Genomic DNA, 26,039 nt, shown 5'->3' with positions numbered 1-26,039 from the left:
AGTTTAAAAATTTTGTTTTACATTTAAGACATTAATTTTTTTCCCCTATGGTATGACATAGGGATCAATTTTCACCTTTTTCCACACTGATAACCCGTTGTGCTCTCGGTATCTAATAGTCTCCTTTCCCCAGTGTGGTGTCCCACCACTCTTATACCAAGTTCAGCTCATGCATGGCTTTTCCTGGGCATTTTGGTTTAATCTACTGGGATTCTGTACAGCCCTTAGCTAATACCACACTATTTTAATTAACATGGCTTCACAGTGAGTCTTAACATCAGCAGGAAAAATGCCCACCTCCCTGCTCCTTCTTTTCTGAAATGTCCTAGCCTTTTGCTCTCCTTTATCTTTTACTTTAGAATCACTTTAATAAGTTCCAGGAGAAAACTTGGTGGGATTTTTGATAGGAATTGCTTTGAATCTATAGGTCTATTTGGGTACAAATGACATCTTCATGATATTGTCTGCCTAGCCACGAACATGTCTATTTTTTGAGGTCTTAGTTATCTCTTAATGTTTAAGAATTTTTTCTTAAAGAGGTCTTCAACATACATTGTTAATTTCCTAGGTACTTGGTATTGTAAAAGATGTCCTCCAGTTTTCCAGTTGTTTCTGCTATAAAGAAATGCAACTGCCTTCTGAAAATTAATGTTACACCTACCACCTAACAAAACCCTGTATTTCTGGTACTTTCTCTTTAGATTTATTTGGGCTTTCTAAAAAAACAAACATGTAATGTACAAATAATGAGTTTACTACTTTCTATTTCTTATTAAATTGGCTAGGATCTCTGACATGATTTTTAATGTAAGCACTGATAGTGGAAAACCAGTCCTTTGTTTCTGATTTTAAAGGGAAATGAATTTTCCTCTTTTTGGAAGATGCTTGTCTTTTGTTTATTTGGTTTTACATAAAAACTATCACCTTAAGGAAATTCCTTTTTAGTCCTAATTTATCAAGGGTTTTTATCATGAATGGGTATTAAATTCTAATAAATACTTTAACTGGATCTATTGAGATAGTCATAATGGTTTTCTCTTATTTACAGATTTCAATGCTAAGCCATCATTACATATGACATATGAAGGTAGAATATACATACTAAGATAGAGTACACAAGTAGTAAGCAAACAAATGTAAACATAGACATTTGTATTGTAAAATACTATTTTAATCTGTTTTACATATTTCAAGTTTTAAAAAGGTTGGCGGCCAGGTAAGTTTGAAACCACAGGACAAATAGTCTTTTGGAGGTCTTTCTACTTCACAATTCTCCAACTGCCGTGTTTGAGTTATGCTGTTTGTTTCTCTAATCCTACCAAAATGAAGCTTCTACTAGATGCTAATTCAGTGCGACAGAGTTCAGAACAGAGAATCAGACAAGAGCTAGAAAATATGACATGTTCGACTCACAGGAATGTAAGAACACAGTTTGTCATCCTAAGATTACTCACAAACAGATGTGAGTTCATCTCACAAAATTAAGTAGAAAACGGAAGGACCACAAGTCAACATGAACTACCAGGAAGAATAAGAGAAAAAGTAATACAAGGGAACATTATGGTTTTCCTTTTTATTTAATCAAAGACTGGTAGATAAACATAAATACAGCACAATTACTTCAGATCATTCTTCATATTGTATACACACAGACCAATGAACATAATCTGAAAGAAACCTGCAGTCAGCAATGAAATGCATACAGCTTTTCCTTCCCTTGCTCAAAAAAATTTAAAAACACACAAACTTAGAATCTCTTCAGCACACACTCTCCTGTGACAAATGATTCAGACATAAATAGTGGGTGCAAAGAAACTATATGCTAACATATGTATAACCTTTGTTAATGAAAAACAGAAGCAGCCATAATGATTAAGATACATTCAGTTACTGATAACTAGTTGTGCCCTAAAGGGCATTTATCAAAAGAGAAATCGTGCTGCAGAGAAAAGCTATATATACATACACAATGAGAAAATAAACTGCAAGATTAACGCATGCATGTTTAATACTGGAAAAATCACAGCCCTCCAACACTTCTCCACATTTGTTATAAAAGTCCTCGGCACTCAACTAAAATTAAAATGATCTTAAAAGGATAATACTTGTAAAGTTTACTTAAGTCTTTTCAGCCACAGAAACTGCAATGTAAATAAATGTTCAGAGTCATTTTCAAAACAAAAACAAAAATCTATTCTTCTGATGACATGCATGATTAAAAGGTCTATGCAAGATACATTGCTCTACATTCCCAATGACTAGGAAAAAAAACCTCAAGTCAATTTTTAGTTTGCAGATGGTCAAAGGATTTTGTATTCCAGGAGTTCAAATCTTCTGGATCTTTTCACCAACAACTACTGGATTTTCTTTTCTGATTTTCTCAGCAGCATCAGCTTTGTAATTGTAAGAGCAATTGTGTACATCTGAGTAACGGTGTACACCACAGTAAACATTTCCACACCGACATTCAAACCCTGAAAATGGATTAATACACATACGTGAGTTGAATGGAAGGTCTAAAAATATTAAACTCTCTAGCATAATTAATGTTAAAAAGATCATATATTTAGGGCAGCAGTCTAAAGAATCATTCCAAACAAGCAGTTTCACAACCTAGTAACATTCTCAAAATCCATAGCTGATAGCTTCATTTCTTTTTCCTACCTACAAATACAAATACAGGTTTGTATCAGCAGACCAAAGTCATAACCACTTCTCTGAGCTCAAGTTTTCACCCGTGACACAACTGCTTCCTATCAAAAACAGGGTTGCTAAATTGAAACACTCCTCAAATACTACAATGTGAAAAAATAAGCATACTGTCAGAAGGCAATCTTAAGATTTAATTAAGGAAGAGGAAATGAAACTTTTGACAGAACTGTTAACAAACAGCAATAGTATATTAGCTTTCCTTGGCTAACCTCCAATGGAGAGGTGAACTGTAATCTGGCTGAGTGATTTACAGCATGAGATGTTACGGTTGCCTAAGCCTGAATCTATTTACTAACACAGGCAAATTACGTGACCCTTAGCTTCTGCATCTCTAACTTTGGAATCGGTTACAGTAAGAATTAAATGAGGAAGTATTAAGTGCCTAACATATAGTAAACATGCAATAAATGCTACTGATTTTAGGGAAATGCCCCAAGAACTGAAGCCAAAACAGAGAAATAAGCAGTGTGGATAGTCTTTAAATAAAACCAGTCCTGCACCCCCAAATTAGGATTTTATGATTTTATGATGGAATTACTGTAAATGGTAGATAGGAATCAAAATTTTAAACACTGACATTTGATGTAAACTTCCTTTACCAAATTTTTTTAAACTTCAAAAAGATACTCTGTAACTTCATAATTTTCTTTTATTTTTAAAATTTTATTATTTTTTTTGGCTGCACCACACAGCTTGTGGGATCTTAGTTCCCCGACAAGGGACGGAACCTGGGCCCTCGACAGTGAAAGCGTGGAGTCTTAACGACTGGACCGCCAAGGAATTCCCCTATAACTTCATAATAATGAATGAAAAATGGAGCCAAGAATAATACTAGACTGACAAGACAGAAATTACTAAGTCGCAGCCTTCTTTCTAATTGTGAAGTTGAAGTTTCTGAGGTTTAGAAAGACAGTATTTGATGCTAAATATGTACACTTTAAAATGCCTTACTTGTTCACGTCTGTACTCTTTAAATAAATACATTTGCCAAGGCATGGGCCAGTCTTAAACATCTGATATCAGACTGTAAATCTCCTTTCCTCTTTATCTACACCTTAGCCAGATAAACCTTCCTAAAACATAATTTACTCAAAATCTTATCTCGGGCTTCCCTGGTGGCACAGTGGTTAAGAATCCGCCTGTCAATGCAGGGGACACGGGTTTGAGCCCTGGTCCGGGAAGATCCCACATGCTGCGGAGCAACTAAGCCCATGCACCACAACTACTGAGCCCATGTGGCACAACTACTGAAACCCGCACACCTAGAGCCTGTGCTCTGCAAAAGAGAAACCACCACAATGAGAAGCTCATGTACCGCAATGAAGAGTAGCCCCGGCTCGCTGTTACTAGAGAAAGCCCACGCACAGCAACAAAGACCCAACACAGCCAAAAATAAATTAAAAAAAACAAACAAACTTATCTCCTCTTAAGCCAATTTCTTAAGAGTATTCAGCACAATGTCTGGCACATAGTAAACAATAAATGGTAACTATTTATAGCTGCAACTGTTCCCCATCAATTAACCACAGTACACATCATTAGCCTTATCTCTATGGTGGTATCTAACCCCCTTCTTCATATATTTTGTGCTACAATCCCCTTTTACAGTCCCCTAAACATGCCCTATCCTTTCTGTGAGCTTTTGTTCAAGGTATTTTTTTTTTTTGCCTGAAATGCTCCCATTTCCATCACTTATTAAGTCCTACTCATCTTTCAAGACCCAGTTGGAACATTCTACCTTCATGACTTTGATGGGCCTCTACTCTTCTTTTATATAAATTAATCACATCCATCCCTGAATTCCCAAAGAAATCTATCTGACTGCACTTAAATGTACTCTCTTTGCCAAATATCCAAGTAATATTTCAAACATTTTCTTCTCCCGCTCTCTTTTTTTTTTTTTTTTTTTTGTGGTACCCGGGCCTCTCTCTCTGTTGTGGCCTCTCCCATTGCGGAGCACAGGCTCTGGACGCGCAGGCTCAGCGGCCACGTCTCACGGGCCCAGCCGCTCCGCGGCATGTGGGATCTTCCCGGACCGGGGCACGAACCCGTGTCCCCTGCATCGGCAGGCGGACTCTCAACCACTGCGCCGCTAGGGAAGCCCCCCCTCTTAATAACAATCCCAGCTAACAGCTCTGTTACAGTAGTCAACATGTATTGATTACTTATTGCGTGGCAACACGCGGCTATCACCTTACATATGAGCTCTCTGAACCCTCATGACAACCTGTGACTAGCCGCTTTACATAGAGAAAGTACTTCACAGCTCACCAAGGACTTAAATATTCTCTCACACACAACAATTTCGGCTCTCTGAAGGCAGGAGCCGCATCTTTGCCCTTTCACAGCACCTGGCACACTGACCTTACCTGTCTAATATTCTCAAACTCAGCTGAAATGAATTTTTAAAAGAAAAGCTATTCATTTTACTATTAGGTATGCAATTAAAGCTACTTTTATTTAAGAAAATTCAGAAGGTGAAGCATATCCATTATTAACTCATATGGGAACAAAAACAATCTTAATTGAAGCCATTAATAAAGTCATGCATCATCATAAATAAAATCTTAATTTTAAACCATGTGATTTAGGCCCTTACCAGTAAGTCCCACTTTCTTCCTGCACATGAAACAGCGATTCTTTTTTTGTTTTGGTTTTTCAAGAGACTTGCTTTGCTCTTCAGATGGCTGCTGTGCCGTTTCTGATACTGAAGCTGATAAAAATAGGAAGGTGGTAAAATTTAATTATTCAATGAGATTTTGAAATTTGGGTGGTTGTTACCCCTCACCCCACCCCCACTGATCTGTTTATTCAGAGGATAACTGAGTAATTTATTTATTTACTAGCATGGAAAGATGCTCACATTAAGTTACAAAGTAGTTTATATAATATGACCCCCTTTTGGTGAAATGCATATATGTATGTTAAGTATGCATGTATGTATACACACATGGAGAAAATCTAGACTATACACTGACTTATTAACAAGTGACTCTAAAAGCACTATATTTTCTAAAATTTCTAATAATTATGTATTTGACCAATAAAAGACATACAAAACACAAACACTACTTGGGTATTCTAAGGGAGTGTGTAAGAAAATGGTCACATGCAAACTTCAAAATACTGGTGAGCTCAGAACTATGTAGATTTCAAAGAGAATAAGGGGAAAAAGCCTGAAACCAAGATTTAGTGGAATACTATGTTCAAAATTCTCAGAATGTTTCATATAAAACCTTTAAAATACTGAGAATAAGATAAATTGATTAAAATGTTACAATTAAGATAATAAATTGATTTAAGTGTTGAAGCCAAGGCCAGCTGCACCAAAATTCAGGTCCAATTATTGCCCCTAAATCCTAACTAATGTGACCCCCGCCACTCCCTCTCACTAACTACTCTGGCCCTCCCAAATGCTGTTACTAGAGTTAGAATCTATCAGGTGACCTAGCAGACATGGTATCTTGTTCTAAAACAATCAGTGACTTGCCAGGGATCAAGGATTTAACCTCTCCAATTTTATCACCAACCAGTCCTTCTTCTTCAGTAATCTACTGCTTAACCAATCTATGGGACTATGCCAGGTACCTCTGCTGTGTACAACCAATTCAAAAGGGCTTCCTTTCTCTCATTTCACCATTCAATTGCCCTTTAAAGCCTCCAGGAAACCCTGTCTCAGTTCTCTTGCAACGTTTCATTCTGATTACCCTTAATTCCCTTAAGTACTCTCTACCAAATTCTGGGCACTTCACATGAGCCCCCTCTTCCATCCATGCTTCACACATTGCATCCAAGTCATCTGCCTTACATGAGAATCTAATGATGTGCCCTCCAATGTTTAAAATTCTTTGACGACTCCCCACTAACCCCCAGGATAAATAAAGCCCAGAGGTCCTTCAGGATTTTTCTCATCCTTCTTTTCTAGCCTTGTCTCTCACCATTCCTCAACAATAATCCATGCTTCAGGCATAGTGAAGTATTTGCAGTTTCCCTGAACATACTAAATTCTCTCTTACCTCTGGGTTTTTTGTAAAAGTTGTCCTTTCTATGTGGAACGCTTTTCCTATGCCCCCTTGTCCCTCTCCTCCTTACCTGGCTAACTCCAATGTGTCTTTTTTGTTTAAGCTTATATTATCAGCTCTTACTCCATTCCCTCCCCCACAACTTAGACTAGGAAACCCTATTATGCCCGGTAGCACTTTCTGCACTATTATATTATAAATGCCTTTTTTTTTTTTCCCCCGGTACACGGGCCTCTCACTGTTGTGGCCTCTCCCGTTGCGGAGCACGGGCTCAGGACGCGCAGGCTCAGCAGCCATGGTTCATGGGCCCAGCCGCTCCGCGGCATGTGGGATCTTCCCGGACCGCGGCACGAACCCATGTCCCCTGCATCGGCAGGCGGACTCTCAACCACTGTGCCACCAGGGAAGCCCTGTAAATGCCTATTTGACTTTAACCTGCCCTTAACCTTTCAGGGCAGGAACCTGTCATTTTCAACCTTGTTACCAGTGCCTCCTACTACACAGCAGGCATTCAATAAATAATCTGTTGAACTGAATTAGTATTGAGTTATTTACCTATTGTATTTATGTGCTCCATTTCCCCAACTATACTGTAAGCCTGCTGAGAAGAGGGATAGCATCCTATTCCCTGTTTGAATTTCCAGCACCTATCACAGTGAACTATACACAGTAGATGCTCAAACATTTGATATAATGGATTCTAACCTGCTTATGTCAACACATTATTAACAAAATATGACAAAAGGCAAAACACCACAAACTAACAAATAAATATGCATGAATGAAGAGCTCTATAGCATGATTATTCCACCTGGACATTCTAAAGCTAGATGGGAGACAGTGCTACCAATATCTACATTTTTTTTTTTGAAACAAAATGTGGATACATAAAGCCTTTTATTTTTAATAAGTAAATACCCCTAGAATGTAAGCTCCATGAGGGCAGGGGCTGAATGTCTCGCTTACTGTTTTATCCCCAGCTCCTAGAACAGTATCAGATAAGGTTGGGCTGTGTGTAAAGAGCTCAAAAATAGTTAACTTGCAATCAGAAAAGAATCTATTCTATTTATTACCTTTGAAATCTATAAGGCATACCTATTCTCCCAAGCAAGTCTGATACTCAAATATACTAATATAAATAATGCTTTACTGGCAGTAACACCACCACTATCCCGGATTACATATTTAACAGAACCAATTTAACTACTGAGACACAAACTTTGGTATCTGGAAATGGAGAATAGTGAAAATACATTTACCTACTATGGATACAAATGCTACTGCATACCTCAACAGAGACATTTCACAGTATTAACCCTAAAGATCTGTCAAAACAAACGGTTTCTCTTTAACTGAGGTTAACTGCATAACCTTTGAAGTGAAGGATCAGGTGGCACGCTAAAAGCTTATAAACTAGCGTTCAAATTTGAGGCTGACCAATGTCCACTACATCCTCATCAGACTAAGGTAACCTTAGCTTACCTGCAGTTAATGGCTGGTACCTGAATTTAAACATTTACCAAATGAATTCATGGGCAAGATGATAACAGCATTCTGTAAAAGTCTAAGATTCTTAGAAATTACTCCTGTTTCCCCAATTTTCATGTGAGATTTAAGATCAAAGCAAACCATAATTATCAAACTCTAAGTTACGTAAAAGGAAACAATCTTTTAAAATGGCCATACTAAATAAATAAGCAAGCAAGCAAGCCATACAGTAGACTAAGGGCCAAAGGGCCATACTCTTATTGAACCTGAAGCCAAAATAAGGACAGTTTCCTCAGAACTAGGCAGTTTTTCATATTCTGAATTGAGAATTGTAAACAGAGAATACCCACTTGCTAATGATTAAGAACAGGTGGCTGCCTGTGTTGCATCCAGTGGTCCTAAAGGGCTATTTGGGAGGCCTATGCAATGGCATAAAGGCTGAGAGATAAACTATACAGCACTTGCTAATAATTTTTAATGGTAATCTCAACTAGACAAAGCCTTCTGACCACTACTTTAAAGATACTTCAAAAAGCACCAGGCAGGTAAAACTGGTTTAACTACCCACATGGAGGACCACATTCAAGAGGAACAAGGCCCTATGCTCTGCATCCTGTGGAAGGAAGGAAGGAAGGGAGGGAGGGTGGGAGGGAAGAAAAGAAAGAAAAAAGCACACAAATATAACAATGAGTACATAAAACTATTTAGCACTACCTGTTTGGGGGCACAGTCAAGACACATGGTGAAAAATAAAACTGAACATAAGATGACATTATTACGTAATCCCCGAACATTATCTTACAGTAGATACAATATCTATGTAATATAGCATATATACCTTACATATATGGATATATGTTATATATATAACATATATCCATATATATAACTTGTCATGACAAGTCTCATTCAAGGATTAGACTAAGCACTCTGAGGGTGGGGACTATTTCTGTTCACCACTGTATACCCAGTGCTTACACAGAGCGGTTGCTCAACAGATATTTAGTGAATAAATGTACACTTTTACAATGACCCATTGGGATAAAATTCATTTCCCTTCTCTGGACTTCACTTTCTTACCTGCAAAATAAGGGGGAGGAAAAAATGATCTTTATGTTATTCTTAGCTCAAAAATCCATTACAAGCCTTCCCTGGTGGTGCAGTGGTTAAGAATCCGCCTGCCAATGCAGGGGACATGGGTTCGAGCCGTGGTCCGGCAAGATCCCGTATGCCGAGGAGCAACTAAGCCCCTGCGCCACAACTACTGAGCCTGTGCTCTAGAGCCCGTGAGCCACAACTACTGAGCCCATGTGCCACAACTACTGAAGCCCGTGCGCCTAGAGCCCATGCTCCGTGACAAGAGAAGCCACCGCAATGAGAAGCCTGCGCACTGCAACAAAGAGTAGCCCCCGCTCACCGCAACTAGAGGAAGCTCTCGCGCAGCAACGAAGACCAACACAGCAAAAAAAAAAAAAAATCCATTACAAAATGAAAAAAATTTTTTAATACTCAAGAGAAAAATTAGCCTGCATAGCGGGCTAACAGGGTCCAAAAAAAAAATAATGAGAATCATATATTTAATTTTATATTTTCTAGCAGGTATGTTAAAAAGCAGAAACAGATAAAACTAATTTATGTTATTATTTAAATAAAAAATCAATATGAAAAGTATTAACAGAATATTTCACTTTGCCTTTTTTGCTACTAAGTCTTCAAAAGCACTGTATATGTTACAACTAGAGTGTAACTGGCAAATGAATATGCACTAAATATCTAACTTCGGACTAGCCACATTTCAAGTGATCACATGAGGCTAGTGGCCACCATCCTGAAGAGAGCAGCTCTGTAAATGAGATCAGTTTCTAATAGCAGCTATTTGGAGGCAAAACACTGTTAAATGAATCCTTAAAATACAACTTTGTGTCATCTTATAACAAACAAAAAGAAGCAACCAACCTTCAAAATGGCTCTCTTCCCTTATCATGGATTAGAACCCAATACCTTAGAGATTTTCCATGACCTGATTCTAGACAATCTTTCCAACTTTAGTTCCAACACATACTTGTCTGAACTGGCTACTCTAGCAACTGTTGTTCTATCTCCCAAATTTCGTGTTTTCCTACCAGTATGCTTTTGCTTTTACAAACTCTTCTCCAGCAAAAAAGCCCTCTTCATGGTACCTATCTTTCACATAAACGGAGTCACACAATACGCTGGCCTTTTGTACCTGGCTTCTTTTATTTAGTATATTTTCAAAGTTCATCCACGTTGCAGCACGTATCAGAACGTCATTCCTTTTTACGGCCGAATACTATTCCAGTGTATGAATATACCACTCCTTGTTTATCCAATCATCTGTTGACAGCCATATGGGTTCTTTCCATATTTTGTTAATTATGAATAACGCTGCTATGAATATTCTTATATAAGTTTTTGTGTGAACACATTTTTTCCATCTCTTGGGAATTAGGAATGGAATTTCTTGGTCATATAGTTAATTCTATTTAACTTTGAGTTAACTTTTTTAACTGTCAAACTGTTTCCCAAAGTGGCTGCACCATTTTACATTCCCAACAATAATGAATGAGGGTTCCAATCTCTCCACATCCTTAACACTTTGGCCATTTTTATATCTTCTTTGGAGAAATGCCTATTCAAACCCTGTGCCCTTTTAAAACTTGGGTTCTCTTTATTGTAGAATTATATTTCTTTATATGTTCTAATCAGATATACAATTTGCAAATTTTTTCCCTTTCTGGGTTGTCTTTTCACTCTTGATAGTCCTTTGAAGCGAAAAGGTTTTTAATTTTGATGTAGTTCAATGTGTCTATTTTTCTTTGCTGAGCTGTAGGTGTCATGTCTAAAGAAACCTAATCCAAGGTCATGAAGATTTATGCCTGTTTTCTCTTACATGTTTTATAGTTTTAGCTCTTACATATTGGTCTTTGATGTATTTTGTGTAAATGTTTGTGTACCGTGTGAGGTAGGGATCCAACTTTGTTTAAATGGCCCAGCATCATATGTTTTTTCCCTATGGAATGATCTTGGCACCACCTTGTTGGGAAATCAATTGCCTGTAAATGTGAGAATGCTATTTCTGGACTCTCAATTCTATTCCATTGATCTATATGACTATCCTCATACTAGTACCATGTAGTCTTAATTATTGTAGCCTGTATTAAGTTTTTAAATTGGGAATTGTTAGTTCTCCAACTTTGTCCAGATTGTATTGGCTATTATCACCCACTCTTTAAAAATCAACCTCTGATTTTTAATCCATACAAATTCCTAATTTTTAGTTGAAAGGGACTATTCCTCTCTGATTGTTCTGAACCACTGATCTGACAATTCAACTTAGTATGAAGAAAGGAACCCTCAGAGCTGAAAAGACTATGAGAATTCTAATTTACTTTGCCACTCAGTGCAGAGATCCCCTCTACTTTGTTCCTGACAGTAAGTCAGCTCTCTGAAAACACTTCTGTGACGGAGAGCTCACCACCTTAGTCATGATTACATTCTACTGCTGGAAAACTTCAATATTCTCTTATGCTAAGCCTCCCCAAACACTGGTATTATACAGAATAAGAATATCCTTTGTATTTATTAACAAAACACATTTCATCTTATTTCACTGACTTCTAATAACTTCTAAGGTGGACATGGTTATTATTCTCCTTCAAAAGTAATTAAAATAAGGTTCAGAGAAGAGGAGGTGTCAAGATATGAAAACTGAACTTCTGAATCCAAATTCCATATTCTTTTTACTCTGCTCCAATATCTGAGGGACTGAGAGGTTAACTGAAGTTAAGCATATTGTTCTAATAGAAATGAAGTATGATAGTTTAGAGTGTACAAAGACACTTAAAAGTTTTCATTTTTAAAAAGCTAAGCTGGGACTTCCCTTGTGGTCCAATGGTTAAGAATCCGCCTGCCAATGTAGGGGACACGGGTTCGAGCCCTGGTCTGGGAAGATCCCACATGCCGAGGAGCAACTAAGCCCATGCTCCACAACTACTAACTAAGCCCACGCTTTACAGCCCGCAAGCCACAACTACTGAGCCCACACACCACAACTACCGAAGCCTGTGTGCTCTAGGGCCTGCATGCCGCAACTACTAAAGCCTGCGCACCTAGAGCCCGTGCTCTGCAACAAGAGAAGCCACCGCAATGAGAAGCCCGCGCACCACAACCAAGAGTGGCCCCCACTTACAGCAACTAGAGAAAGCCGTGCAGCATGTGCAGCAACAAAGACCTAACGCGGCCAAAAAAAAAAAACTTGAAAAGACATTTTTTTAATACAAAGCTAAGCTTTCATAAACTGGAAATCTGTCATTCCTAACTGATACTGTGTGAGGTACTGTTGTTTATTAAGTTAAAAGGCATAATTAAATGAGAAAGATGCAGTAATATGGTAAATTCTCAGGTAAACATGAAAAAATTCTTCAGAGCTTCTCCGTTAAACAGGAGAAAAATTATTCAGAGCCGTGAGGACAAAATGGAAGCAGTACCAACCACCTGGTGGCAACTTACCTAATTATAAGCAGAATACCTACAGAGAAAAAAAGCTGTTTCAAGGACACTATTCTGAAAACTCCAACGACAATGTTAGGAAATTCTGGCTTAGGCACACAGATGCTACTCTTGTACCCTCTTCTACCTGGGATGATCTTCCTATCTAAAAAAATTTCCCTTGAGGAATACAAATGGAATAATAAGGAAGAAAACAGATACCTGGGTAGGTCACCAAACCAGTTGATCCTACCCTGGGAACTGAGGGAGGGCTGGATATGGCAACAGAAACACACACAAGGACATCCTAGTCCAGGAAGCACCACAACTGTCTAGTGGAAAGAATAATGGCCTAGAGTCAGGTGCCTAGGTTCCAGTTACAGCTCAAATGACCACAGGACTTGAGTCAAAGACTTCTCTTTTCGTCCATCTATTAAGTAGATGGAAAAAATATTCTCTGCATTTGTTCCTATCAAATAGGGAAGTCACAAGTACATTATGTGTTATGAGTGTGTATATATATATATACACATATTCGTGTGCATGTTTATAATAAAAGACATTTTTAATTCAACAGTATAAGATATTTTTTAAAATCTAGGCTGTTAAAGAGATTTTACCCATTGAAAACGAATCCTCTCAAACTCAGATGAAACTTACATCTGATTGTTCAAAGATCCTGCTATGCTGAAATTATGAATGCTAAGTTTTTAAAAGGTACTTAAAAGTTAATACTGGTTTAACTTAAAAGTCACTGAAATTACAGTGAAAAAAGGAGTCTATACAATTTAAAACCCCTCTACAATTTCTCCTAATATGGCATCAAGACCACCATTTGCATTAATGTATCTATGGCTATGTGGAGAAATCTATATTGTTCTCCATACACCATAAATGTCCCTTCGTATTACATTAGTTCACCAACTTACAATCTTCATTTTTTGTCAAACTTGCAAAACAACTGCTATTTTATTCTTTTTCTTAAAAAAAATTAATTTATTTATTTATTTTGTTTTTGGCTGCGTTGGGTCTTCGTTGCTGTGTGTGGGCTTTCTCTAGTTGTGGTGAGCAGGGGCTACCTCTTTGTTGTGGTGCGTGGGCTTCTCAGTGCAGTGGCTTCTCTTGAGGAGCACGGGCTCTAGGGTGTGCAGGCTTCTGTAGTTGCAGTACGTGGGCTCAGCAGTTGTGGCTCACGGGCTCTAGAGTGCAGGCTCAGTAGTTGTGGTGCACGGTCTTAGCTGCTCTGCCGCCATGTGGGATCTTCCTGGACCAGGGACTGAACCTGTGTCCCCTGTCTTGGCAGCCAGATTCTTAACCACTGCACCACCAGGGAAATCCCTGCTATTTTATTCTTAAGCAGCATATATTTTCCCACTACCAACATTCTAAAATTTGTTCGGGGCTTCCCTGGTGGCGCAGTGGTTGAGAGTCCGCCTGCCGATGCAGGGGACACGGGTTCGTGCCCCGGTCCGGGAAGATCCCACATGCCGCAGAGCAGCTAGGCCAGTGAGCCATGGCCACTGAGCCTGCGCATCCAGATCCTGTGCTCTGCAACGGGAGAGGCCACACCAGTGAGAGGCCGGCGTACCACAAAAAAAAAAAAAAAAAAAAAAAAAAAAAGTAATAAAATTTGTTCGATTGTAAGACATAAATAACACCTTCATGGTAGGCAGCCTATTCTCATTCTTCCTTACTTAGCTCTCTCTCAAAATTGCTAAGCAACCTTTGCTTCTTGAAAACTCTCTGTTGACATCTGTGGCCTAAAACTAACCAGGATCTAGATGACTTCTTCCTCTCCCCTTTGCTGACTCATTATCCTACTTGCTCTTCTTGATTTTGCCTCTCATTTTCAACCTGTGCCAAAGACTTCCAAATCTCAGACATAATACTGATCATACATTTAAATACCTATTAACTATCTACAACCTCCAATTGAGATTTTAAGTTTTGAAATTTGACCACTTCCAATTTACTCTATCTAAAATCTTGTCTAACCATTACTTCTTTCAACCTCCCTGTCGCAAACAACCACACCATTGCCATTTCAACTGTCATACAACCGAAAGCTTTAATACCACCCCTGTCTTATTTCCCACGTCTAATGGATAACTAGATTTGGGGAATTTTTCTATTTCTGTTTTTAAAATATTCCTTATCTCTGCCCAACCTTAAACTTTCCTATTTAACTAAAAAATAAAAATTATTCACCTAATACTTATGTTATACTGGAATACTTATGTTGGTCAGACAGTATATTTTTCTATAGCAAAATCTACAAAGAGGCAAATTATGCCAATCATTTGTTGGGCATGAAATCAGAGGAAGGGGAATTAACTAGCTTAACTGAATTTAAACTTCAGCAAACTTCAGCTACGATTGCCAGATATATCTGTCACCACCCTGTGAACACCATGTACAATGGAAGGTTTCACTGGGCATGCCATCTTCTCCCTTTAAATCATGCCATAGGTAAAATGACACACAGCTCATCTTTGGACTTGTCTTTCCAGAGTATCCTTCTCAATTTACACATTGTTTCCACACAGTAATAGAATATAACTAAGCACAGATTTTTAACAGCATCCTAAATGCCGCCTCCACCATCTCTGCCCACTAAGAAAGCCTTCAAACACATTTTCAAGTCTTCCTAGATCCACTTCACTTTAATCCACATAATGTGGATATAAAGAGCATGAGCAAGAACAAGAGACACCATGCTATAAATAAGAGTAACTGAATGCGACTGTTGTGCTGGAAGTCACACACGGGGAAAGAGGGGCCACTGCCAGTCAAAATAATCAGTCACTTAGATAACCTGAGTCAAAAGCAAGAGATTCCTCTCAAACCAGCAGCCCCAGCTTGCTGGGAGAGGAAATAGCATTTAGGTTAAATTGGGCAAAACAGTAAAAGAGAACAGTATAATACCACCACTTATTCATTTAATTATATTTCTTAAACAAAACAGATTTTTAATTTTCTATGTTTATGCTGATGACCTAATTATATATAAGTGGGAAATGGCTCCCAACATTGCAGTCAATTAAATACTTGAGGATATAAACTATTCTGCTCCTAAAGAAAACAAATGTAAAAATACGTTATCTTAGGCAGGTAATTTAAAAAACATACGCATCTAAAATAGTGCCTGGCTTGTAATATTCAAATGTTAAATAAATGACAAAATATATGCTAGTTCATGTGCAAACCTTGCAGGTCTTCTGTTTCAGGTATTGCTTTATCCACAGATGTACTGTCCACTTGGGAAGATGCTACAGATTCTGATAAAAGTGACTGATTTGATACAGGGCTAGAAAAGCAAAAATATTTAGATTTTAAAAGACGATCTCTATGCATGAAGAGTAACTAAAGTGATTAATAAGTAAGAGTTCAAATATGTAAGTAGATCATTAAGACAAGAATTAATCAGAGATACTTTTTTTTTATAACTTAAACATAACTACAGAGCTTTGAAACTTGAGACCAATTTGGACCAGAAGTTTATTGCTTTGAAAATAAAGCAACAGTGTATGTCCACTGTGTATGAATTCACTAAATGAAAACTAGTATGATAAAGACATAATTCAGGAACCCTAATACAAAGTTCTATATGATACACTTGCATAGCAGAAATGAACATCTCCCATCATAAACTGGAAAAAGGAACTTCAGAGTAGAAACTTAATATGTTTCCTAACAGTAGAGTAAGAATAAAACAAACATTTCTGTGTTTTCAGGCTTCTAAATGATGTGACTTCGAAGTTAAAAAGAAAAAATACACTACAGTACAAATAGGTATCAGTACCACATCATGATATTAAACGAAGGGAACCTGTGACAAGACTGTACTTTTTGATACAAAGCACTAGTACTTGCATAATAAGCCTATGACTAGAAGAACTGAACATGCTTCAGAAGGACTTCAAGGGTTGGTCAGGATATATTATGAAGAGAAATAAAGAAAAACCTGTCTGAAAGGAAATCTGAGACTTAAAAAGACAACTCCCTACTCCCACCCCAATTTAAAACCAATAAAAAGATTTTTCTGACTAGTCACTAATAATAATAATTTTATGCCAGTTAATCCTAAACTGACTACACAGTTTTCCTTCTTAACAGAACTGATCATATGGAATATATGCTTTACTTTTCAATAGCTTTCCAATCACACTTCAGAGGCTACATCTTACCTTGGCTGCATAGATGAAGATGTAGAGTCTAACGCCGACTGAGTTTCTGGGACACTGCCATCTGTGCACTGAACTGGTAAAGACTCAGACAGACTACTGACAGAAGGTGCTGTAACAGGACATCTCAGGTTAGTGACTGTACCCTGGGCAGGCCAACACCTCATCTACAAAAATCACGATCAGTTTTCCACGAAATATAGTATATGGATTTTGTTTTACTATATAATAAGCCGGTTCATTACTTTAGTTAAAATTTTTTCAATAGTTTGCCTATGAAAAGAATGCTGATTTTAACCAAGGAAACCATATACAAAATGTATATATCCAAAATTAAACTACGATTTCTTAGGACTTATTATTACCCAAACCCTTTAATTCACAAATGTCTTCCAAGTACTAGCGCACAAATATTTCAAATAAAAAAGAATTTTGCAGTAAGGCAAACATAAGTTCAAAATTAAAATCTGTGCTCAGGTTATATTATTTTACCTGTTCTTTATAAGGCAGAAATGTAGATGATGACTTAAAAAACAATAATTTATATTCATTTGATCTTAGCCTTAAGTAAAGAAGTTTTGATTAAATGATTCTATCTTCTAGCTTCAACACGAAGCAATGATGAGAAAGACCACACACAATTTTAAATGAACTAAGTAACAGCCTGCACTTTCATTCACCACGAAAACCTATACATTTAGGCATTAAGCTACATGAGAACTATCCTAGATGAGTACCATTAACACCTTACTTTTGCAAAGCTTATACTCAAAATCCTCATGATCCTTCTTACACAACTACTGAAACAAAAGCCACTTCATTTCCAGGAAAATCCTTTGACATAAAAATGCATAAAGAACTCAAATGAACTGGGGATGAACATCCCTTTCTCTGAGTCAAACTGTTACACCTCTCCTTCCTAATGGAGAAAGGCTTTTTCTACAGTCAGCTGTGGCTATATATAACTCACTCTTTCCTTCTACAACTGTCTTGGCTTCAAAAGTCATCCTAGATAAAAGAAGCAAGGTCCTCGTACAGCCCTCACTCCCTTACACCTTTTCCAAGACAGCTATATATACTTGAATGAAGTGTGCCTCTATTTTAATAAGATAATTGAATTCTCTAACACAGCAAGTAAGAAGTAGTTCTTTTCAATGGGTAAAGACACTCCTATTCCTGTTTCCCTACCACTGATAATCACATTATGTAATGAGACATTTTCCTGATGTAAGTGTAGTAAAAGAAGTAAAATGTGAAAGCAGAAAAAGGTACTGGGTACCCTGTGCTATTCAGGTGTATCTCAATTATGAATAGTGCTGTGTTTTACTTACCAGGTAAGAATTACTTACCAGGTGGGCTTATTCTACCATTACTACTATTCTGTCTTTGAAGATGTTCTTTATAACATACTGAACACATGCCATTTGTACGAGGGTTTCCATAAAATCCGCAGCCAGTGGAACAAAGCATAGGCACTTGGCTGTGATTAGTTTCTTGAGCCATGTTCCTCTGTTGCACACCTGAAATTTACACAGAATTAGCAAAGAACTCAGACACACACTACAATCATATATTATCCAAATTTGCTTTATATAATAAAGGAAAATGCACTTATACTCTGCCCTAAACCACTCCGTGCAGCTGCCTCAACACATAGGCTGAGGTAGAGACAGAAAAAAATAAAGATCAAAAGGATACAAACTGAACTTTTATCTCTGACCCACTGTGTACAAGTCGGTCTGTACTGGTTCAAAAAATGTTATGAACTAGAGAAGGGAATCTGTACTAAAGACTCCGCACCATCAGAATGTTAAGGAAAATCCTTTAAGTCTAGGTTCAGCTTGGACTCCTATTAATGAGAAATACAGTTTGCTATGTGTTGTATTATTAACTTTTAAGCGTTTAAACTTTTGCTAAAAGTTCATGTTTTAACTTGCATAATGTTTTCTGTTTAAAAAGCACTGAACAGAATATCAATGCTGGTGAAGATGTGGAGAAATTGGCAGAACACTGGAAAAATGAGAAGTTGTGTCAATCTTTTTGGAAAGTTATGTAGCAACTCACCTTAAGAGCCTTGTAAAAAGATTGCCCTTTTGAACCAATCATTCTCATTCAATAGAATAACTAGGGTATAATCAGGAGAAAATTATGTATACATATGTATATATATATATATATATATACATACACACACACACAAGGGATGTGTTTTACAGTATATTTATAATGCTGAGAAACTTAAAATAACTTAAATATCTAATATTAGGAGAAGGGATTTTTTTCAAAAGTTAAGCAGTCATTAAAAATATTTTAGAATTCTTTTTGAAGGAGGAAATTGCTGATAATGAATGAAAAAGCACAATATGAAATGTATATACAATATGTTGCCAATTAGGACCAAAAAATGCATCTATTAACCATCAATAAGGATAGGAAAGAATATACATACCCAAGGATGGCAGAGCTAACTGTGATTTTTTTTTTTTTCTGATTTGTACCTTCTCTGTACTTTTAAAATCCTCTTAAATGAAGATACTACTTATGTAATTGGGAACAAAATATTTGTTTATTTTTAGAGTATTTAAAATTTAAAAACTAACAGGCAGAGGAACTGTTTGGGAACCACACAGGCAATAATCAATTACAGCAGATGGAAGAACCCCATGTGCCATTTCTCCCATACAGCAAGTGGTTCTTTGGCATAAATAACATGAGAAGGTAATAAGAGGTTCTATCTCACTTTATTAAAAAACAAAACAAAAGCCTCCCAAATGAAATGAAGGTTCCTCCAAAATGCGTGTATGTGTATTTACAGATGAGTGTATGTTCAAAGGTCATACAGGACAAGACTAAGCAAAGGGACACTGTTCTGCCACTGAAGTTTCCCTGAATTGATAAATATTCACTGTTTACCATTAACAGATTTTTTTTCTTCACCTAAATTATTTGAAAAGACAGTTGTAGAATGGGGGGAGGGTATTTAATGCAAATTTCAGAACCAAGAGCAATAATGCATTTGACTCTACAAAACAAAGCAGGTTTAGCATTTGCCTTTAAAAAGAAAAACCTAAAACTGTTTAGAATCTTTAGATCTTTAGGCCTAGGAATATAAATAAAAGATCTTTAGGCCTAGGAATGTAATTTGGGATTTTGACAAACATCTTTTTTACTTCATGATGGCAAGTCATTTCAGAATCTAATCTTGGCTGCTCTGCTTTATATATTATGCTACTTTTAAAAACCCTCCCTTTCCTGTAGTTCTGTAAATACATAAACAGTGTATCAAACTAAAAAAATCCATTAACAATGTTAGGATAGAAAAGCAAATGTCCAACATTTTGTGGATTTTGGGGGCCTATATTCATGAGGAATAGTGTGGTCGTCTGGTTTGGAATCAGGGTAATTGCACAAAGTCATGGATGTAGCTAATAAGTGATGGAGCTGAGATTCGGTAGAAGTCCAAGCTCTAAATCAGTGGTTCTCAATGTTTGCTCCTTGGACCCCTGGGGAGGTCAAAACTGTTTTCATACTAATGCTAACTAGTTTGCCTTTCCACCATGCTGACATGTGCATTTGCGGTACAAAAGCAATGGTGGGTAAAAACCTGGAGCTTCATCAAGGAGCCAAGCCATAACAATGGCAGTGAAGTATACTACCTTCTATTCTTCATCACCACACTGTGACAAAAAAATTATTAATTTTATTAAATCTTGAGCCTGAACACACACGTCTTGCTAATATTTTTTGTGACAAACTGGGAAGTACACATAAAGCATTCCTGCTGCATATAGAAAGTATGATGACTGAAGAAAAAGCACTTGTGCAATTGTCTGAGTTACAACCTAACCGAGTCACCTTTTTCACAGCACAAGTTTTTTATTTCAAAGAACGACTGACAAACTCTGGTTATTCAGACTTGAGTATGTGGCAGATATTTTCTCAAAAATGAAGTAATAAGCCTGTCACTTCAAGAAAAATAACTAATGCTATTTATTGCCGAGGACAACATTCAAATGAAAAAAAGCTTGACAAGTTTCTCCAATTTTTAGAGAGTCTTTGATAAGGTCAGTGGTTATATTAATGACATGTGAGTAGTTGGTACTACTATTGACATTTGGAAGGTCTGCATAAGTCAGTAAGCCAATATTTCCTAAGTGACCAATGTATGACAGTACAAAATTATTCATGAACAAAAGATTTATTCAAAGTGAAAGAACACTGGATTTTAGAGCAACAGACAAAATGTTTTCATATAGTATGAGATCCTACATTGCAACTATCCCTTTAAGAAACTACAAATTGTTACATTTTGGTGTAATATCGAAGAAGAGAAACCTCTATTATCTGAAAAGGTTATTAAAATACTCCTTCCTTTTCCAACTACATATCTGTATGACACCAGCTTTTCTTTTTAACATTGTAACAGAATGAATGCAGAGGCAACTATGAGAATCCTGCTGTTTGCTATTAAGCCAGACCTTAAGGAGATTTACAAAAATGTGTAACAATGCCACATTTCTCACCAAACCATTTGGGCAGGGGGGAGGGAGAAATGGTTATTTTTCATAAAATATTTTTAAATAAATTAATAAATATTTTGTGATTTTTCTCACTTTAATTTGTAGCATGATAAAAATTTTCGCTAGATATGACAAACATAAACAAAAGCTCTTCAACGTGCTCAATAATTTTAGAGAATACAAAGGTTCTGAAACCAAAAATTTTGAGAATCCACTGCTGTAAACCATCAATGCAGGCAGAATCCCCTCAAGAAGGCAAAACACTGATTCTCCGGGGAATGGGAGTACAAAAAAAAAAAAAACCTTTACTATTTATGTATAAAACACAGCTATACATATAATACATAAATAGATAACTATTATATATATGTGGAATTAAAATTTTATGGAGGTAGGAAGCCAATTAGGAAAAAACTGTTTTAAAAGGCTCCTGGGGATGGGGGGAGGGCAATAAAGGAAAAAAGATTGAGAAACACCTTTTTTTTTGGCTGCGCCGTGTAGCTTGTGGGATCTTAGTTCCCTTACCAGGGGTGGAACCCGAGCAGTAAAAGCAACAAGTCCTAACCATTGGACTGCCAGGGAATTCTCGAGAAATACTGTTCTAAATCACCAACTATTCTATGCTACCTATAAATGACATTAAAATGATGTTATAAGAATTAAAGAACCTTCCCCACCGGTACTGATAAATCTTTCAGTATATATTGGCAATGTACAAGCATCCAGAGAAGATAAATATCTTATTTCTATAGAAACTCAAGTAAATATTCACAGAGTAAAAGTACAATATGACCACCAAGTTTTTTATATCACAATCCCTGCTTCTGAATAGTAAGACTAAAATTTAAAACATGTAACACTAGCAATTTCCCCAAGCCAAACTGCCCTGCACAGTAGCAAACTAGCAATTATTTTCATAAGTCAAGAGCTTTCTTATAAAAAGCTATTATCCTGCCAGATAAAAAGCACAAAAGATTTCACAGCTTACTTAAAAAGAAAAGAAAAAAAGAGAGAGAAGAGAAAAAGGAAAAGAATCAGTGTTAGTTATTTTTAGGCCACAAAATGTACCTTTCCATGAAGATTCAGGAAAAGACCAAAAGCCATAAAAGGGTATCTTAGTTTATCTTTATGTGTAGTGGCAAAGATGGGGTAGCTATGGAGAAACTGGAAATCTTGCATCCCCTTGCTACTGTACCTTTTTGGTAGGTAAACAATTTGGAGGGCCCATTAGCTTGGCATTCAGGAAAGAAAAAGAGGAAAGAGCATGAGAAGGCAGAACAATTCCTTAATTGCTCTATGTATTGTGGGATTAGAAAACTACAAATCCAAGGAGGCAAAGAATGAGATTACCAGACATACAGAGAAAAATGGATTAGCATGGTGTAATTAAAAAAAAAAATTACAAATTAAAGAGAATTCAGAAAATGTGATTTCTGACTCTTAACATTCATAATCAAACCTACAACTGACTGTCCTCCCTACCCCATTCAGATAGTACTTGGTTATTCAGAGCTTACTATGGGCCAAAAACTGTCTTTATTGTTTTATTTATATTATCTCATTTAATTCTCTCCAGAACCCTATGATGTTGGTATTGCTGATATCTCCATTCTTAAATGAGGAAACTGATATTCAAAGAGACTGAATAACTTGCCCAAGGTCACATATCTAGTAAGCAATTAGGTCAATGTCCTTTTTTTTTTTGGATCTAAAAAAACAAAGAGAATGACTTTCAAAGTCCATCCTGTCCCTGCCAAACATAAATTCATGAGCATTCATGAATTCTTATTCTTTTCATTTAAAGATAATTTAAACTTTCATTCATTTATTCAACCTTAAGATATTATGCAGCTTTAATTAGCTTAACCAAGTTCTTGAGAAAATTTGTTTTTCCTTTAAGTCTTTTAACCTAAAAATTCTCATTAGCATAAAAATTCAAGATCAAATATTTTAAGATTGCAAAGAAAATTCATTACCAATTATTCAAATTCTGACAAAAGGACAGCAATGAATGAATGCAACACAGACTCAATTATAACTGCAAATACATGTTAATTAAACTTATTTCCCTCTGCTTCATCCCCTAGAATTTTAAGTCACCAAGTTCCAATAATTTTCATTCTGAAATATCTCATGCTCTTTTCTTCTTTGCATCCCAATTCTGACTTTATCACTTCACATCTGGGTTATTTTAACAGTTTTTTTCTTCTGTTTTACTGCCTCTCCTCACAATCCACTTATTTAAATTCTCCTAAAACACTCAGTTCTCATCATATTACTTCTGTTCTAGTTACTAAATAATTTCCCCAGAAAGGAGTACTAGACCTGGCATTCATACTCTACATAATTTACCTTAACCAGCCCAATTTCCCTGGAAAGTAAGCTGAGTGAAAAGTGAACAGGCTTGGGGGTCAGATCCCAGTTTTGCCATTTTAATTACCTATAAGAGCTTGGACGTGTTACTAAACTTCCCTAAGTTCAACTCCTTAAAAGTGTGCTCAGGTGCTTGCTTCAGCAGCACATATACTAAAATTGGAACGATACAGAGAAGATTAGCATGGCCCCTACACAAGGATGATACGCAAATTCGTGAAGCGTTCCATGTTTTTTCAGCCATAAAAAGAATCAAAATTGAGTTATTTGTAGTGAGGTGGATGGACCTAGAGACTGTCATACAGAGTGAAGTCAGAAAGAGAAAAACAAATACCATATGCTAACACATATGTATGGAATCCAAAAAAGAAAAAAAAAAGGTTCTGAAGAACCTAGGGGCAGGACAGGAATAAAGATGCAGACGTAGAAAATGGACTTGAGGACACGGGAAGTGGGAAGGGTAAGCTGGGACGAAGTGAGAGAGCGGCATTGACATATATACACTCCCAATTGTAAAACAGATAGCTAGTGGGAAGCAACAGCATAGCAGAGGGAGGGAAACCAGCTCTGTGCTTTGTGACCACCTAGAAGGGTGGGATAGGGAGGGTGGGAAGGAGACGCAAGAGGGAGAGGATATGGGGATATATGTATACGTATAGTTAATTCACTTTGTTATACAGCAGAAACTAACACACCATTGTAAAGCAATTATACTCCAATAAAGATGTAAAAAAAAAAAGGTGTGCTCAGAACTTCCCTGGCAGCACAGTGGTTAAGAATCCGCCTACCAGTGCACGGGACACAGGTTCGAACCCTGGTCTTGGAGGATCCCACATGCCCCGGAGCAACTAAACACACGTGCCACAACTACTGAGGCTGTGCTCTAGAGCCCACGAGCCACAACTACTGAAGCCCGGGCGCCTAGAGCCCGTGCTCTGCAACAAGAGAAGCCACCGCAATGAGAAGCCGGTGCACCACAACGAAGAGTAGCCCCCACTAGCTGCAACTAGAGAAAGTTGTACACAGCAACAAAGGCCCAATACAGCCAAAACTAAATTAATTAATTATTTTTAAAAGTGTGCTCATATTTATTTAAGACAGTGTATATAGAAAGCTTCCATATAGTGCCTGGCACCTAGCAGAAACTCAGTAACTGCTCTAACTCTGCTCTGCCTAAAAGCAGAGGGTCCTTTTACGCCTATCTGTTTGAAACAAATCATCCTCGTTGCTGGAAACAAACTTCCAGCTCATACTGCTCTTTCCTTCGTAAATGTTGTCCGCTTCTTCACTCTGCCTATAACAATCTTATTAAGGAATCAGCTTAAATTCTACTTCTTCTGGGTTCATTTCTGTCCACCTCGATCCTCCTCTGCTCTGTATTCCTACAGAAGCTGTCTGTACACCACCCTTTTGGGGCACTTAAGCTTACCATTACTCAAGTGCTTTACAGGTATACAAATCATTTCCCAGTTAAACACTTTCTTCTTCAAATCCCCTTTATGCCTAATATGAATATTACAAAATATTTTGTTGAATAAACACATTTCATTATTGTTAGAAGTATTCACGTCAGGCAAAAAATGGTTATTTTCCATTGAAAAGGGGCGGCAACAGATTGATGAAAAATGTTTCAATCACAGTACTCATAATTTATATACTGAAACAGTCATTCAGCAAGAATGATCAGTAACCCAAGCCAGTTGCAAAAGGCATATATAATTTTTCATTTCATTGTTCCTCTCCCTGCTCCTGAAATAAATAGGGAGGATATATAATTTATAATGATGACTTAAATACAGAAGTTGTTAACTGGCAAACAAGTTAAATCTGACCCACAGGCATGTCTGGTAAGCCAGCACATATTAACTTTTAAAAATTAATTGTTAGCATTCAGAAATTCGGGAATGTCAAATAAAAATCCCAGGTTTCCAGCTTCTCTTGAAAAACAGCAAGACCTGACAACAGTGGACTGATGTTCCCAAAATTAAAACCAATCAGCTAGGACCCTTAGATAGAGCTCTTAGATAGAGCTTATACTCTCCAATTCAAGGCTACCTTCACTTTCAGTTACCTAATCTTAACCTATGATGATACCTATCATGTGGGCAACATACATATGTTCTGGAGGTCAAGAACCTTTGCAGAGATTACAAAATATCTAGGAAAGTTCATAAAGCAAATAGATCAGAAAGTATGACTCAATATAGAACAGCTGAGACGAATGCTACTCA

The 26,039-nt window shown here is 37.1% G+C and overlaps 1 protein-coding gene and 1 non-coding gene across 4 annotated transcripts in view; one reads left to right on the top strand and one right to left on the bottom strand.

The window, feature by feature from the left end:
* Nucleotides 1-1,556: 1,556 nt before the first annotated feature.
* The window catches only part of ZFAND6 (zinc finger AN1-type containing 6), a 76,127-nt gene continuing 51,644 nt past the window's right edge, over nt 1,557-26,039 (bottom strand). For 2 of the 3 annotated variants that reach the window (XM_024742806.1, XM_024742807.1), the window contains 5 exons: nt 18,265-18,435; nt 16,919-17,027; nt 15,938-16,038; nt 5,312-5,425; nt 1,557-2,474 (listed from right to left, as the gene is read on the bottom strand). In XM_024742806.1, the coding sequence (XP_024598574.1) occupies nt 2,326-2,474; nt 5,312-5,425; nt 15,938-16,038; nt 16,919-17,027; nt 18,265-18,418 (627 nt within the window). In that variant the 5' untranslated portion in view covers nt 18,419-18,435 and the 3' untranslated portion in view covers nt 1,557-2,325. The remainder of the gene's footprint in view (nt 2,475-5,311; nt 5,426-15,937; nt 16,039-16,918; nt 17,028-18,264; nt 18,436-26,039) is intronic. The other variant, XM_024742808.1, reaches the window with a different exon arrangement.
* Nucleotides 23,938-24,044, top strand: LOC112398334 (U6 spliceosomal RNA). The gene has a single exon (XR_003002991.1). It is a non-coding gene; the product is annotated as a U6 spliceosomal RNA (small nuclear RNA).

This window comes from Neophocaena asiaeorientalis, unplaced genomic scaffold (genome assembly GCF_003031525.2).
Source record: "Neophocaena asiaeorientalis asiaeorientalis breed wild unplaced genomic scaffold, Neophocaena_asiaeorientalis_V1.1 scaffold155, whole genome shotgun sequence".
Taxonomy (NCBI): Eukaryota; Metazoa; Chordata; class Mammalia; order Artiodactyla; family Phocoenidae; genus Neophocaena; species Neophocaena asiaeorientalis.
The sequence above is the reverse complement of the archived record's forward strand: the minus strand, read 5'-3'. Positions and strand labels throughout refer to the sequence as shown.